At 40.2% G+C, this 17,147-nt stretch overlaps 1 protein-coding gene across 2 annotated transcripts in view; it reads right to left on the bottom strand.

Moving 5' to 3' along the window:
* Positions 1–17,147, bottom strand: part of LOC139953529 (tetraspanin-4-like) — a 41,472-nt gene that overhangs the window by 17,061 nt on the left and 7,264 nt on the right. For both annotated transcript variants that reach the window (XM_071952973.1, XM_071952972.1), the window contains one exon: positions 6,663–6,804. In XM_071952973.1, the coding sequence (XP_071809074.1) occupies positions 6,663–6,725 (63 nt within the window). In that variant the 5' untranslated portion in view covers positions 6,726–6,804. The remainder of the gene's footprint in view (positions 1–6,662; positions 6,805–17,147) is intronic.

Here is a 17,147-nt window from a genome sequence, read left to right on the forward strand (position 1 = left end):
GCAATCAGATCGAAACATCGAGTTAAACCAACAGTTCTTTTCAGAACCACCCCAACTTATTAGCAAAGCTTTCTTCTATATCGTATTTCCACCATGCAAAGTTTCAAATCCTACTTATGTACGAATGTAGGTGCACTGGGCTATAATTGTAACTTTTTTTTCCTTTTCTTTTTTTACCGGTTAAAACGGAGAAAACGCATCCCTGGCTAATGAAACAGTAACCAATTTCCTCCGTAGAATTCTGACAGAACATGTCCCCTGAGCCTTACATACATGTAGAACTTTTCCTGGGCCACAACGAACCTCATTTTTAAGAGCGACACTTGCTCCAAGCCATGTCAAACTAAAGAAACAAAACACACTGTTCTTTCACCTGACATGCCCTAATGTATGGAGCTACTACAGGTACATGTATGAAAAAACCCAGGGGCAAGTCGATGAAAGGACCTCGCTAAAGCAAAGAGACGCATCTTAATAAAGACTGTAAGTTGTAACCTCATCATCAAAGGAAGTCTTCAGGTTCACCAGGGACATGTGTACCATGTTAACTCCCACGGCGGCTTTCTTGATTAGGTCGCGGTAGCGCGGGGGGCGACGACCAGCTCCCGAGTAAAATCATGTATGCTGATAGAGGACATCGTTGGTTTGCATGCATTTATAACGTTAGACTGCATTGTGTTCCGGAATTTCTGTGGTGGTGATGTTTGTGTGCATGTGTTAGGCCGGGAGCAATATTATGTATATTTATTGGCTATTACAGAAATGAGTGGGTGTCGTCTGGTACATGTACATGTGATCTCCTGACGTTTGTCGAGCAAAGTCAAGAGGCCTAGTCTAGGGTACCAAAAATGCACAAATAATGATTTTTATTGTACCATGCTGTACATTAGGCCTGGGCGAATTATTCGAATATCCGGTTAATGGCAAATAGGTTTTCCTATCCGTAACCGCGAATGCCTTTTTTTTCTTAACCGGATATCCGCATAGGGCGCGAATACCTATTTACAAACCGGATAATTCTATAATTACAACCGAGTAACCGGATATTCTTTAATATCCGAATATCCGCGGACGTCGGGCGACAACTGATATGAATGTTTTGTCTGAATTCTTATGAGACTTCTATTAAAAGACAGCATAAAACAGCATAAATTAAGTATTTAACTATGCTCACCTCCGTGAAGAGTTAAAACAATGACATTTCACACGTAATTTGTTCAAAGATTACAAAAGTTTTCCTTCACGTAGAGTCAATCACGATCAAAACAAAAAGCAAATCGCCATCTTTAAATTAGATCCGGTCATTTTTATGAATGAACCGAGTGACACTGTCTAAAACTAATATCAATCCGCCCATAAGAGCTCATTCACAAACGAACAGCGCCCTCTAGCGGCAAAAAAAAAAAATATTTTTTTTTTTTTTAAATAGCGCCCTCTTGCGGCGAAAAAGCTATTCGAATATCCGGTTAATTTCGGATAGTTGGCCAGCGGTATCCGAATAACAAAATTTCACTATTCGCCCAGCACTACTGTACATGTAACGATAAATAAGTCTCTCGTACAGATTGCAGACTAATTAAGAATACCAGGCCTGTGTGCTTTGTAATTGGAAGGGCAATGGCACCAAGGCATTTTTAAGGCGTGTTAAAGGACCTGCCCCTCTTGCACATAATGATGTAGAACTTGTAACTAAAGACACATGAAGTTGCTCCAAAAAGTTTAAGTGGCACCAAACATTTGTTTAAATGACACTACATAAAAAGTACAGTACATTGTCGTTACCAGTGGTTTTGTGAATGCATTGCCAGTCTGATACTTTACAGAGGCAACAAAGGCAATTGCCTCGATGCCCCCTGGTCAATGCCTTGGTGCCCTTGAAGTGCTCCAGTTTCTCAGAAGGTGCCCTTTACCAAGGAGAAAATGTCTTGTGCCCTTGCACTTCCAACAACAAAGCACACAGGCCTGAATTTTCTTCTTGGAAAGGGCACCCTAAGGATATTAAAAATTTCTACTGTCAGAGCATTTCAAGGGCACCAAGGCAGTGAGTAAGGGGCACTGGGGCAATTGTCTTGGAAAGGTCCAAAAGAACAAGAATCCAGGTTGGAGCCTACATGTATGGTTCTCTGATGTCTGATGTTTCTCACAAAAAAGAGAAGACACAATTCATCTGTTATGTCTCCCTTGCACATCTTCTGGGGGTTGTTGGGGGGGGGGGGGAGACGGTTGGTAGGCAGTCAATAACTCACGGCAGTTATTACAATGTCTTAATTGCACATGAATTATTTCCTCTGCAATCCATGTTTATTTATAGCTAATTAAAGAGAGATGAACTGGAAATTTGATAGGAGGAGATAACAACTCCGGGCCTCGGTAAATAAAAAAGAAATTGTCAGCCGAAAGCAGCGGTGGAAAACTCGCACTGGTTGTACTGCCCTCAAGGGATCAAATTTAACCAATTTTGTTTCTAATCTTTGAAAGACAAAATACATCTCCTTAAGGTAAGGGCTTGATGGGTTTTCTACATCCCTTAATGTCTTAATGCATGGAGGGTATTTACACTGTCTTAAAGACACTGAACACCTTTAATAATACTGTCAAAAACAGTATTTTCACAATTGGTGTTTCAAGACAAATGCATTAAATAACAATTCTGTGAAAATTTTGAATACATTGATCATGGAAGTTGCAAGAGAATAATGAAAGTAAAAAACACCCTCAATGCATTACTTTGTTTGCTTTCAGTTGCCTCATTAAAGGCTTCAGGTCTGAAGTATTTTAAAATTTGAGTGAGAAACAACCTCAGATTTCTCAAAAACATGTTACTTCAGAGGGAGCCGTTTCTCACAATGTTTTATACTGCTAACAATTACTTTGAGTAATTACATTGTACATGTACCGATAGTGTCCTTCAAATCATCATGCCATACAAATTTATTCAAGTTTTGGTTTCTGCTCAGTTGTTTGTTAAAAATTTTATGAGGAAGGTTTGAATAATGCCTAGTGCAATGACTTCCTACAAGAAGTACAGTTGCATTGTCAAAATGGTTTGGGGCAAAAATTTACAATAACAAAAAAGATAATTTGACTCAAGATTGTCAAGCGCAAAAAAATTACAATAGCGTCTCTTTAAGATTTAATTATGAGCAATGAACATCGTGCCAGTCTTTAAATATCTTCGGCAGACTGTACTACAATTAGTTTCGCCTGGAGATTACCACGATTGTGTTCTTGGGGCACGAACTGCCATTTGCACGAGTGTGATCAAAACAAGAATTCATGTTTGCCTGTCTTTAAAGGGACAAGTTGCCTTGGATCGGGCGAGTTGGTCTATGAAAAGTGTTCAAAAGCAATTGTATTCTAGGGGCATGAACTGCAATTTGAAAAAAATCTTGTTCACTGTCTTTAAATAGTCACAGTTGCCTTGGATCGGGTGAGTAGGTCTTTGCAGAGCATTTAAAAGCGATTGTGTTCTAGGGGAACGAACTGCCATTTGCACTTAAGTGTGTTCAAAACAAGAATTCATATTCACTGTCTTTAAAGGGAACTTTAAAGGGAACTTTGGGAAGACACTACTCTAGAATTGCAAAGGTTGTGGGTTTGAATCCAACCCCCTGAGATTTTTTTTTTTTTTCACAGAATTTAAGTACAAATTGCTAATGTATGCTTTTAACCCAGATGAACATTTAACATACATGTACAAAGGGTACAGTTGATCCCTCTCTTTAAACCAAGAGGTCTAAAAATCACCTCAGTGTTGTTCATCGATAAAAAACTCTTGCGTAGGCCTTTCGCTCTGACATTAAAAGCAACGTCCATTCAGCCATTACAAGTAAAAAAATTTATTGTGGCCACGAGGCCGAGAAAAACCTAACACAATAAACATCGGGCTTGTTGTTGTGCTAAGTGAAGAAAAAAGGAAGTACATCATGTATTTTCTCCCTGCAGGGGAAAACACCTGAGAAAAAAAAGTCTGGGGACTTTATAAAAATATGAGCAGCTTGAAGACATGTCCATCAAGATACGTAAGAATGTACCAAGGGTTTCGTGTACATTTCGTGGATCCATTACAAAACACAATTTCTACAGATTTACATTAAACTTACACTGTTTGACATGTTTGAAGATAATGACAGTAGAAAACTTCCCTTAAAAATATTACTTGCTGAGGTGCTGTAGTTTTTGAGTAATTAGTAAAACAATGAGCTCTTTTTTGAAGAAAAATTATTTTACATATATAGCACTACAAAGTGTAGGTACTGAAATTGACCATCGCACTGTGATTGTCACATTTTTTCTCAAAAACTCGACAAATAATGAAGCTAAAACTTCTACAGGTAAATTATATTACATCATTCACAGTGAGTAGGGATTCATGTCATGGCGATGAAAAACTCAATCTACAAAAGATTATCAAAACCTTTTAAAAACACAGGACGCAATAAACACACGAGGTCCTCAGTACTTTTCTTCCTCCGAACGCCCTCCCAGATGTTTTACAGCTCCGAGGTTTTTGTTATTTTTTCCACATGTGCAGCGTTTCTCCAGACCAGCGGCATTTATCGCACCGTAACAAATTGAGATGCTCTAACCATATGTTACCAAAACAATCTGGTTGATTGGAACACATGACTTTTTCTCTTTTTCTACTTTTTTTCAATTTTTTTTTTCAATTACTTTGCAGGCCTATAATGCTTCGTTTTTAAAGGGCAAGTGCACCAAGGCATTTTCTACTTGGTATGTAAAGGGCACCTTACATGTATAAGGAATAATTGTAAACTTCTACTGGAGCATTTCGAAGCCACTAAAGGGCAAAGAGGCCCTGTTGCCTCCGTGAAGTATCAACCCGACTTCAGTTTATTTGTCTTCAATCTCCCAAGATTACAATGCACTTTTACTGGCAATCTTTTCTCCAGACCAAAGACATCCATGTGTTTTTGTTGTATTAATGTACAGTTTCACTATTTTATTTAATTAAAAATAATATAAACACAATTTTTCCTCATTATTTGTTTCCAACTGATTTTTTTTCAATCTGTGTATTTTAAAGTACTCCATTCTCCTAAGATAAAAGTACTTTTACTGGCAATCTTTTCTCAATTTACTGGCAATCTTTTCTACATTTTTTCCACATTAATTTTTGTCAACTTATGTATTTTTAGTTACTCCTTTCTCCTAAGATAAAATGTACTTTTACAGGCAATCTCTTCTCCAGATGCTAGACCAATAAGTGACATGTGTTTTGTGAACTAAAGTACATTCTAATGCATTTACAATTTATGAGCACTATTTTATATTAATTTCATAACAAATTAAATAATTTAGGATATTTTATTATTTCACAAGCAACATTTTAAAATGTGTTCTACTCCTGCATGTTTACGATCCCGCACAAAACAAACATACTTTGCTCAACGATCAAAGTTGAAATTCCTTTAAAGTGCGCACATCTGCATTTTGCAAATCCTGTAAAATCCAGTCCCAGGTTCGATTTTTTTTTTCTGCGACCTTTTTCTACTTGGCATGCCAGGTTGGACCAGTTTCTACTATATTGGTCAATAATTTTACAGTTCGGAGGATTTTGGATTTCGTTTTTAACAATTCATTGATTTTGCTTGTGGACTGGAAACATTTGGTTTATTTCCGGAGCATGGAGGCTGACACAGGGGTATGAAAACAAACCAAGGTAAATGGATACAAAGAAAGGGGCATGGAGGCAACGACAAGGGCAGAGAGGCAAAGACCATGGGCCCGGGGCATTGGTGCACAGACTAGGGGCATGGATGCAAAGGCCGAGGGCATGCCGTGTGCAAATACCAGGGCCCAATTTCATGGCTCTGCTATCGTAAGCACAGAATCGGTGCTTACGGAAAGCAGGGAATTCTATGCTTACGGCAAGCGTATTTCACAGATTAGCGACGAATTAGGGCTTCTGCGAGAGCTTACTCCAAGTTGCTAGGCCTTCTTAGCTTACAAGGCTATCACAGAATTTTGGCGCTTGCACAGAAGCGCAGAACTCGGCGGTAAGCAGAGCCATGAAATAGGTCCCAGGTGAAGAGGCAAAGACAAGGGAAATTTGATGCAAAGACCAGGGGCATTAGCAAAGACGAGGGGCAAGGGTGCAAAGACAATGGACATTTAAAACATGTAGCAAAGACCAGGGGCAGACACTGGCCTAATGGACCAAGAACCATATAAAGCACCTGCATTGATTATGCTTTGTTTTGAAAAGGCAAGGGCACAGGGGCATTTTCTCTTTGGTAAAGGGCACCCTATGAGGAAATGGAAAACTTCTCCTGTAGCTTTTCAAGGGCAGTCAAGACAATGACCAGGGGCATTGAGGCAATTGTCCTTTGCCCCCGTGAAGTATCAGGCCAGCCTGTGTACATACAATATTGTTTAAACACAACTAGTGTCTATGGTACACATCTATAAAAAAAAAAAAAATAAAAAAAAAACAAAAAAAAAAAAAACTAGACATGATTGCATTTGTGCACAAATGCAGAGCACAATAACAAAAAACAATAGCCTAATGATACAAAAAACCTAAACATTTTAAAAATCATGATAAAAATAGCATTAGCTGAGCTCCTCCTAGAAATCTAAGAGAATTGTTTAAAATTTTTGAATTCATATGTTTGAAAAAATTAAGATGAAATACTTACAAAGAACACAATGTCAAACAGGATGAGGAAAAATTTGACACACGTAATGGCGCAGCAACACATGGTGTCAGGTGGTGTGTCACGTGACAAGTCGGGGGATCAAAGTCAGGCACTTCCCGTGGGAGAGTTCAAACTTGACGATCTAAAAAGAAACAATTTACACAAAGAAATAGTATGAGTTTGATATAGCAGACAGTAAAGCTATGTAATGTATGATATTGAAAACCTGAATAATCGGCTGTACATCAAAATCCTGCAGAAGCTTTTACCCTATGCCCTGAGAGAAACCTTTTACCCTACGCCTTTTACCAAAGAGAAAATGCCTTGGTGCCCTTGCACTTTCAAAAACGAAGCATACAGGCGTGAACTCAACACCCAAATGTATGGATTCTGAAGAGCTGGGCACAATGCTTGGCTACACACGCAAATAATTTGGGAGGCACTCAACCTTACTTGCAGCTGACAAGCTGAACTGTGAAGGACGCGGCTACACGTTCAAAGTGTTCCGAGCTGCAGTCATGCAAGGGCGCCCTTGGCAGCGAGCCCTATCGACCTGTCTGTGACCATGGAGCGCCACCAGAGATTGAAAGTGTTTGATTTTTCCCGTCGGGGGAAAACCAGGGACCGGAAAAGAATCCCTTGTGTGGCATAAGAAAGAATCAATGTGCAACTCTATTCACATTATGGCCCCAGCCAGGAGTTGAACCAGGGCCATGTTGCTGAGAGGCTAGTACGGTTGGCTTGTGCGTAAGCGCCCGCTCGCCTCTCACCAAGGTGACCTCGGTTCGATTCCTGGCCAGGGCCATATGTGAGTTGAGTTGTGCGTTGGTTCTCTGCTGTGCCATGAGGGTTTTCCAGACCATCCGGTTATCCTCCCTTGGGAAAAATCAAACACTTTCGATCTGTGGCTGTGCTCCGTGGTCATAATGGGTTGATGTGGCTGGCAGCCAAAGGCGCCCTTGCATGCCTGCTTCTCGAACACATTGTAGCCGCGTCCTTCGCAATTCAGCTCTTAGGTGCGAGTAAGGATGATAAGCACACCCCCCCCCCCCAAATTATTATAATTATTATAGTACTTTATGCAAATTTGACAAACACTCTGAGGGATTTCCTAAATCCTGTTCGTCTGTTTATAAATATTTGTGTATCTGTCTGTCCACAGGTTGATTTCAACAAGCCTCGTCTTATCGAACAGGCCTCCATTTTAAGGCCTATTATTCATTTTCTTTGACTGTGTATAAACCTCAAACTACGCTGTTGGCTATTACACAAGCATTCTGTTTTGAAAGAATGGAAACAAATGTGAGTTGAATTAAAGACGTTGGACTGTTTTTACACGAGTTGCCGATACTCATAACAACCACACATTCACCTGAATGGATCTTCTTCCAAATTATAGCTATGCTAAAAGGAATTAAATCGAATAAGCTGCCCCCGATCGCGATTAAACAAACATAATCTGTTATGTGCAGTCTGTGAAAGTGCTTCAAGCTATCCACTATTTAGGTAATATTTTGGTCTGAGGCTACACAACAACAAGCATGTAGGTTGAGTGACACGTGCACGCAGGGTAACAAATTGTACATTAGGTGTTAAACTGTTGCAGCCTGCCTCAAGCAAACACGTCAGAAATTGTGACTTTCAGTTTTATCGACCATGTATTACAATTCAGGTTTCTGTCGCAGTTAAAAAAAAATTCACATAATATTCCCTGAGATGGGTGCATGAATGTTTCATGGCTCAGGTTACCGCCGAACTCGGCGCTTACGATCACCATTCTCGGCTGCATGCTCTGTATAGAAAAAGCGACGTACAATGCCAAGTAAGGTTGAGTACGCAAGGGCAAAAGCCAAAATTCCCCACTTACCGATGAAATCTGCAAGCGCCAATTCAGTTGGGCAGAGTAGTGAAATTGGGACTTATTGCTTCTTACAAATCATTTTTACTAACTCAACATTAGAATTCAGTGTGATACAAAAACATTTACCTCAAAATATTTTGCTTTTAAACGCAAAATTACCGGTAGAAAACATTCCCTACAGTTATTGTAAACATCAATGATTCGACATGACCTACCTCCTTCCCAATCCCTCGGTACCGACCCAATCTAATACCACACGACAGCAATAAATATCATTCAACTCTGCACAATACTGTCAGCAGACAGGCTTTACTGTGCGTGTACACCCAGCATGCCCTGGGGGCTGATCATGTATTATTGTCCAATTGCCTCCTTTCTGATCTCGCTCTGATTATTTGGAACAAGAATTTTTTTATACGACGGACATTCTGACCGAAAATTATATGTCACATATCAAGGATAGAAGGAAAAATGAGGTTGGGGCCAACAGAAGGGGCAGTTATGTGGTTCATACAGTACACTCTGACACTGGGCCAAATTTGATGGCTTTGCTTACCGCCAAATTCTGCGCTTGCGATCACCTCTCCGCTCTGTGTGCGAGGGCCAAATTTCTGCCCTAGCTGTGTAGATTTTTGTGCTTAGCAGCTCTATGAAAATTGGTCCCAGGGATCTGGGGGACAGATGAGAGGGGATTGCAAACTTGTTGTGGATCTTGGAAAGCCTGTTGCTGATACTTCACTGAGACAACAAAGGCGTTTGCTTCGATGCCCCTTTGTCATTGCCTTGATGCCTGTGAAACGCTCCAGTAGAAATTTACAATTTTCTCATAGGAGTACTAGTGAAAAGCGCCTTGGTGCCCCTTCAAAAAATGAAAGCATACAGCAGGCCTAATACTTATACAGAGGCAACAAAGGCAATTGCCTCAAAGTCCCCTGGTCATTGCCTTGGTGCCCATGAATGCTCCAGTAAAAATTTATAATTTCCTCATACATTAAGGGTGCCCTTTACCAAGGAGAAAATGCCTTGGTGCCCTTGTCCTTTCAAAAAAAGAATGCATACAGCAGGCCTGCTACTACTTCCTGGAGGCAACGGGAGTGAGCCTCCATGCCCCCCTGGTTATTGCCTTGGTGCCCTTGAAATGCTACAATGTTAAGTACGGTAGAAATTACAATTTCCTCATATAGGGTGCCCCTTTACAAAGGAGAAATTGCCCTGGTGCCCTTGCCCTTTCGAAAAACAAAGCCTACAGGCCTGCTAACAAGTACGTGTAGTGGCTCACCCGAGCGGATGTAACGTCCGCAATTGACAACACGGCACGAAGGATCGGTTTAATAGGGCTGAAGAAATAAACAGGGGGTATGACCCACTTTATGGCATAAACACGGGAAGTACAAATTTGTAGAGGATGGAAGGGATTGAGCGAAGAGTGAGTTGAAGAAGTGCTTGAGGATTTGAGGCGGATTCATCGAGCTTGGATGGAGAGAATTTGACCCTCGAGAGTCGGCCATTTGGAAAAAGGTCAGAGCCCAATTTCATACCTGTGTGATTTACATTTTTGAAAGCTTGAAACACAAAACATCAGGCCTGTATGTTTCGTTTTTGAAAGGGCAAGGGCACCAAGGCGTTTTCTCCTTGAAGGGCACCCTTTGACGAAATTGTAAATTTCTACTATATTTCAAGGGCACCAAGCAGTGTCCCAGGGGCATGGAGGCAATCACCTCTGTTGCCTCCATAAAGTATCAAGCCTGCACGGGACCTACGGCTTACTGTCCCATCCAAAGGAACAAGAATTTATATGAGAACAATCTTGCTCCAAGGACAAAAGTGACACAACTGGGACTCGAACCCACACCCTGCTGATCAGAAATACCAGAGCTTCAGCACGTTACCTGCTCGACCAAGACCCGCTTTAAAATATGGACTTTAGTGATCAACCTGGCAGAATATATCTATTAAAATGACAATCTAACCAGCCCAGCTGGGCAGTTGTCGTAAAACATTGGCGCGAACCCTTCATTGTATCTTCCACATCCACGACTAATTGTTTCTATCAATCTCGGACTCAAGGGACGTGCTTGACTCTCTGGTTGGGTTTCATTATCTCAAATAATGAAATATGGTTTATGTATAATAAAGATGTTGATGGATTGTAGCGATGTCGCTGACAATGAACAGGAGGGGGACATGTCAACCGCAAAACGGAAAGCCCTCCGAGAGATCGGAGAGATCGGAGATGAGGCGATAACGGAAGACAAGGAAAAGGAAATTGACATGATGGGGGAGGGGGAATTGATAGGTTGATAATATCGGGGGTAGCGGGCGTGGAGTGGCACAAAGAGGATACATCAGGAAATTTCAACTGAGGCATGAGAACAGTAGAGAACAGAGAACAGGATCCCGTTTTATGTCTAAAAGAAAATAACTACTCTTTCCAACAGGCAGACATAAAAAAAGGTCTGAATTTAGAAGGAAAACAAATCAGAATTTCTCTTCCCCGATCATTCATTCACTCAAATGTAATGTTAAACCCTGCACAAAATGTTTCTTGTAAAAGCCTCAAGCTACTAATGGAAAATAAATCCCTACATCCATCAAGAACTCAACTCATACATTTACAATCTTCATGCATTTACAATCTTCATACAATCTTCAGATGCATCAACAGACTCTCTACGCTTCAAAAACAGCAATCTTTCTACCACGGCGTGTGGCTTTATGGCCTAGAGCGGTTTTAAAAGAGCACAAGATTCAAACTCTGGCGTTTTTAATCAGCAGAGTGCGGGTTCAAGTCCCAATCGTGACACCCGTGTCCTTAAGAAAGACACTCATGCCATTCTGCTACGTCCTTCGAATGGGACGTAAAGCCAATGGTCCTGTGTGTTGTGTAACGCACTGAAAAGAACCCAGAGCAAAAGAGAAGGAGTTCGCCCTGGTTTGATTGTCTGCATATTGCGCCACAGCACCTTTAACCATATGTACATGGTGCTATGATAAAAGGATTAAATGTAGGTCTCATAATTCAAACGTATACTGTATCTTGCATAAAATACTGTATGGACAGCGCCAGGAGAGTCACTGAGTGATGGATATGTACTGTGCGCGCCCTACATGTATAAAAGAAGCCACTATTATTATTATTACCAGAATCTGGTGGGGGATGAGTGGGGGGGGGGGGGGGGGGGTTAGCAGATGCAGCTAATGAGGCAGGTGTGTTGAGAACCAGGTTTTTATTGATGGCACTGTGTGTTGGCCTCTCGCATCCTTGCTTCGATTCTTTGATTTGTTATTTTTTACTCCTGGTCCATATTGCTTTTATTAGATGCCACATGACCAACCTGCATAGCCCCGGAAATTTAGTAATTTTGATTCTTTGGCTATGTACATCTGCGGCCAATTTCTTACTGGAAAGCAGAAAGTACTGCTTGACAAATTTCTTTGCTAAGCTGAGCTTGAGTGGGCAACCAGCCACAGCAATGTGTAAGTTTGGCTGGTAACCTGTTTATGTTAAAGCAATATGCTTACATAAGCAAGGGTTTGTGCTTAGAGGATTTACGCTGCTTAGGCCTATGCTGTAAGCAAAGAATGGATAATTGAAACAATTTTAATAGGGCTACAATGTATGTTAAGTTTGCACCGGGGGATACAGAGTTCTGAAAGATTGTGAACAAAAATCACCATCAGAGGCATATTAATCGGGTGGCATTCAAAGCCATGACCTTTGCAACTCTAGAGCAGTGTCTTACCAACTAGACTACCCGTGGCACCGAGATTGCCTGGTAGCTATTGAAAAAGTTGGAACATTTTGTCTTCAAAAAATAACCAATTGTTTTAAAATTACACTTGTTGATGAAGTTACATTGATTACATAGATTTATCAGTTGTTGATGATCAGTAATTTGCACTTTATTTGTACAACTGACATGACAAGCAGAGTATACTTTCAAGTCCGATACATCTGTACATCATGGAGGCAACAAATGCAATTGCCTCCATGCCCCCTGGTCATTGCCTTGGTGCCATTTATTGAAATGACAAGCTGACAAGCTGACTATAGTCCTGCCGACTAGTCACTGAAAAGTTAAGGCCATCAACCTGAAGCTGCAAGTATAACCGGCAGGGAACTGAACTATAAGCGCAAAGCGTGAAAACTTGCGAGCGCAAAGCGTGAAAGCTTGCGAGCGCAAAGCATGAAAGCTTGCGAGCGCAAAGCGTGAAAGCTTGCGAGAGCAAAAGCATGAGAGCTGCATACATTTATTTTTGGTGTTGAAAGCCCTTATCTTCAATCTGGGGTGTTTCATATGATTTCATTTTCACTGTCTTTTGAATTTGATGTTAGTTATTAATATTTTAAAATTTAAGTTTCTTGGGTTTTTTTTTAGGGGGGGGGGAGTTAAGATTTTTGGTTAAAAACCAAGAAGGGATTCCCTTAAGGGAACAGTTTTTTTTAAGAAGTAAACTCTTTAAGCGAGACAATTAAAGGAAACAGTCAGGGTAAAATTTACTCAGTCAGTTTCCCTTGTGGTTCATTACTTCATAATTTTAATAAAAATGAAATTTTATTGCAGCTCAAGATACTCAAAATGCTTCAATTTCTTCGGGAAAAGTCTTCCACCAACTCTAGAGGCACTTTCCAGAGTCAGCGGACTGCACGTTTCTCGTCCTCTTCCGGCAGTAAGCGAGGAAAAGACAACATCCAAAACTCCGCCCCCATCCCGCCTCAGGACGAAGCTCGTGCTCTCCTCAGTGAAACTTGAATTAAAGATTAAACAAGAAATGAAAACATTCCATTAAATGTCTCATCGCCTCATTGGCGATTCCAGTCGCAAAAACCACTTAGCGCTTTTAAAAATATCCTGATCAGCAATTCAGTGTTTTCCTAATCAGTTCGGCGATTGCGGCAATTTTATTATTTTACAAGTTGTGGATCCAAAATTTAGCCATCATGCCCTTTACAACCTGGGAAGCAGCAGCAGGAGAGGGTACTTCGTATGGTCTGTCGGCCCCCTACACATTCGGTTATGTTTCAATCCTACTCAAATGTAAATATTTATTTCAGAAGGCAGTGACGTCTTTAAGATAGCGCTGAAAAAGTTGATGAAATAAAATGTCTACGCAGGAAGATATTGCCTAGTGTAGCATTAGGGCCTACTGGTAACACTTTTTACATTCAAATTTTTGGGATAACAATTTTTTCCCATGACGGCACCAAAGTATTTTCTCCTTGGTAAAGGGCACCCTATGTAAGGAAAATGTAAATTTCTACCCTTGGAGCATTTCAAGGGCACCAAGGCAACAGCTAGGGCACATGGGGGCAATCGCCTTCATTGCCTCCGTGAAGTATCAGGCCTCATGCCTACAAAATCAAGAGTAAGTACAAAGAATATTATGCCTGCCTTTAAAAGGTAAACTATCTTGCTCTCGAAACAAATTCTTAAAGATTATTTATTCTCAGGATTAATCCCTCTCTCAAGCTTTAAAATAACATTAGTCTAATACGCTGAGATGGTTTCACGTCTTATCATCTTCCTCTTCTGTCTTCTCTTAGATTTGACCTCCGCCTCGTCTGACCCCCAAATCTCCCCATGGCATTTCTTAATTCCCACACGACACATCAACTCTGCCATTCTCACGCACCTCCCCACAAAACGAGATCAGTCCCAGGTCAGTCTTTAATTCCCTCCTGCACACTTTATCTTGCCCTCCTTTCAACAACTTTCAATTGCAAACAAAGACATAAAAAACAAATTTTGAATATGTCAATAATTATGTCTTCAAAAAAATAACCAATTGTTTTAAAATTACACATTGATATTTTAAATTGATTACATAGATTTATCAGTTATTGATGATCAGTAATTTGTACTTTATTTGTACAACTGACATGACAAGCAGAGTATACTTTCAAGTCCGATACATCTGTACATCATGGAGGCAACAAATGCAATTGCCTCCATGCCCCCTGGTCATTGCTTTGGTACCCTCTGAATGTTCCAGTAGAAATTTAAAGTTTTCTCATACACATAAAAGTAGGGTGCCCTCTACCAAGGAAAAAAATGCCTTGGTGCCCTTGCCCTTTCAAAGAAATCAGACAGGCCTGTAAACTTGTACTGTTCGAAATGTGGAGACCAAACCGGCTCTTTGAAGAGCCAGTTCTCAGTCAACAGAAGAGAATCATTACATGGTTGTACCCGCAAGACCGGCAAGTTTACTGTTATTTATACAATGTACATGTACAGTGTACATGTAATACCCAAGAACCGACTCTGCGGTAGTACAGTTAATTACATGTACGATCCTAAAGCTAAAGTAGTAGTCCCAGCCTACTTCTTTACCGTCCGCCCAGGTAATAATTAATAAGCAGGACAGTTCTTCTTAGAACTGAGAAGTCTCCCGAACACCCGAACAATCTACTCCGCGGTAGTAGAATAAGTAAGTCAGTTCTCTACGAACAAACTCTACCTGGAAAGCAGATACACACAAGGTGTTACCGCAAACCAAATATATATTGATACCTCACCATGCAATGCCTCAAATCCTATGTAGTTTGTTCTTTTAATTGTTCGTGCATGCACTATCAGCTTCAGCGTGGAGTGCACCGTATGTGCGTTTGCTTAAATGTATAGGCCCTTACACTGCAATGATTAATATGGGTCCAATTTCATAGCTCTGTTTACCGCAAAATTCTGCGCTTTCTGTACGCTATTAATCATCTAAAGGCCTATCATCGTACAGTATGGTCATGAATCTATCTAGGTCACTCACAGATTTCAACAATAGCCAGATCCATGAAATTGTGCCCTACTGTGATTAACACTGCGCATCTGATCTTATGGTGCAAGCATATTCTGTCATACACACATGTTGGAATGTGTACCAATTGTATTTTTTAATAAAAAAACCCATAACAATCCACAAGTGTTATTACAGTTGAGATTTCAATAAGAATAAATTTGTAGAATAAATGTAACACACCATGTCCAGTTTGTTATTTGACATCAGAGTGTTAAAATGACAGTTCATCGTTCGTACTTGTAACTGAGTGAAAGGCCTAGTATTTCTTAAAGTGAAATCTATGACAATATTATTTCAGGCCCCAATGCCAAACATCACACGGGACTAGAATACGGACTGGAATAGCAAGACAAATTTATTTCAATCGATTTAGTGTTACATGTACATGGCTACGAAAGACTACCAATGTTTTCAAAGTAAAGATCAATTGAGAATACAAATTAAGAATAAAAATTCATCTTTAATGAATCAAATTATCCGATGTGTGATAAGAAATTAATTTTATTTATTTTTTAAGTACCCCCCCTCAATGTTTACTTATTTGTTTGTTTAGGATTCTTTTCCCATTCTAAGAATGGATTTAATAGGCTCTGACAGTGATTCAAACTGGGTTTGTCTTTTTTTCAATTTATTTGATTCAAATAAGCTACGTCCAGATCAGAATTGCAAGGGTGGTAGGTTCGAATCCCACCCGAGTAACATGCCTGTGATATATTTTTTCACAGGACTCGGGAAAGTACTGAGTATACAGTGCTAACACAGTAGGTGTATGGGTATAAACCAAAATTAATATTCATAATCCCCGATGCAAATTAACATCTATTATGTGATTCAAATAGTTCTATTTGCATTATGTGTCTGTCGATGTGCCCATTACATCAAAGTAGGTCTACTGGAACTAACAAATAGTTTCTTTTATTGATGCATGGTCAGTTTAAGTCTCGGGCAAATAAATAATAAACATTTTAATGGTAGGCCCTACCCACCGCCAGCTGTCGCACAAACGATCAGACCCAACAATGATCACAGGCCGGGGGGCCCAACCAATGCCAACGAGTTGAATTCTATATCACCAGAATATAGAACCAGAACCAACTGTAAGCTATTTAGATTAAAAATCATAAATATATATTTTTCACCATCGTCACCTCAAGACTCTGTCTTTAAGTTATCGGCAGGCACGTTGATTTAATCGGGTCAGCACTGCGTCGGCGTCTTTGCGCAATATTTCCACTTGACCGAACATGAGATTAAGAGGCTCCCGATCGCCTCGGGGCAAAACAAAAAATTTGTTTGAGGATAATGAGGATGGAGTTCGGAGGTGATGAGTATGGCTTAATGATGAGAGGCGGGGGAAAGATGAAGGGTTTGGGTTGCATGAAAGGATGGGGAAGATTGAGGGTTGGGGGAGGAATGTAATAGAAGTGATTGGGAGGCGTTAGCGGATGAAATGAGATCTAATATTTCCATGTGAAATTAAATCAGGGGTCATGAATGACAAGTGATTTTTTTTTTTTTTTTTATGGGGGTGGGGGTGTTTTGTGGATGAAATGAGATTTAAGATTCCATGTGAAATTAAATCAGGGTTATGAATGACAAGTATTTTTTTTTCTTCATTTGATTGTTATTATAATTTATTTTAAGTGGCATGCTTTATGTTTGGTTGGCAGTTATGGAGTTCAAATACATTATGATTTCTCTCATAATGAAATCTTAAAAAGCACTTTTTAAAGATCAACTTCAACAAAATTCAGGAGACGATCAGAGCATACTGATCGAAACGTTGAGTTGAAACCAACAGTTCTTTTCAGAACCACCCCAACTCATTAGAG

Source organism: Asterias amurensis, chromosome 22, assembly GCF_032118995.1.
Source record: "Asterias amurensis chromosome 22, ASM3211899v1".
Taxonomy (NCBI): domain Eukaryota; kingdom Metazoa; phylum Echinodermata; class Asteroidea; order Forcipulatida; family Asteriidae; genus Asterias; species Asterias amurensis.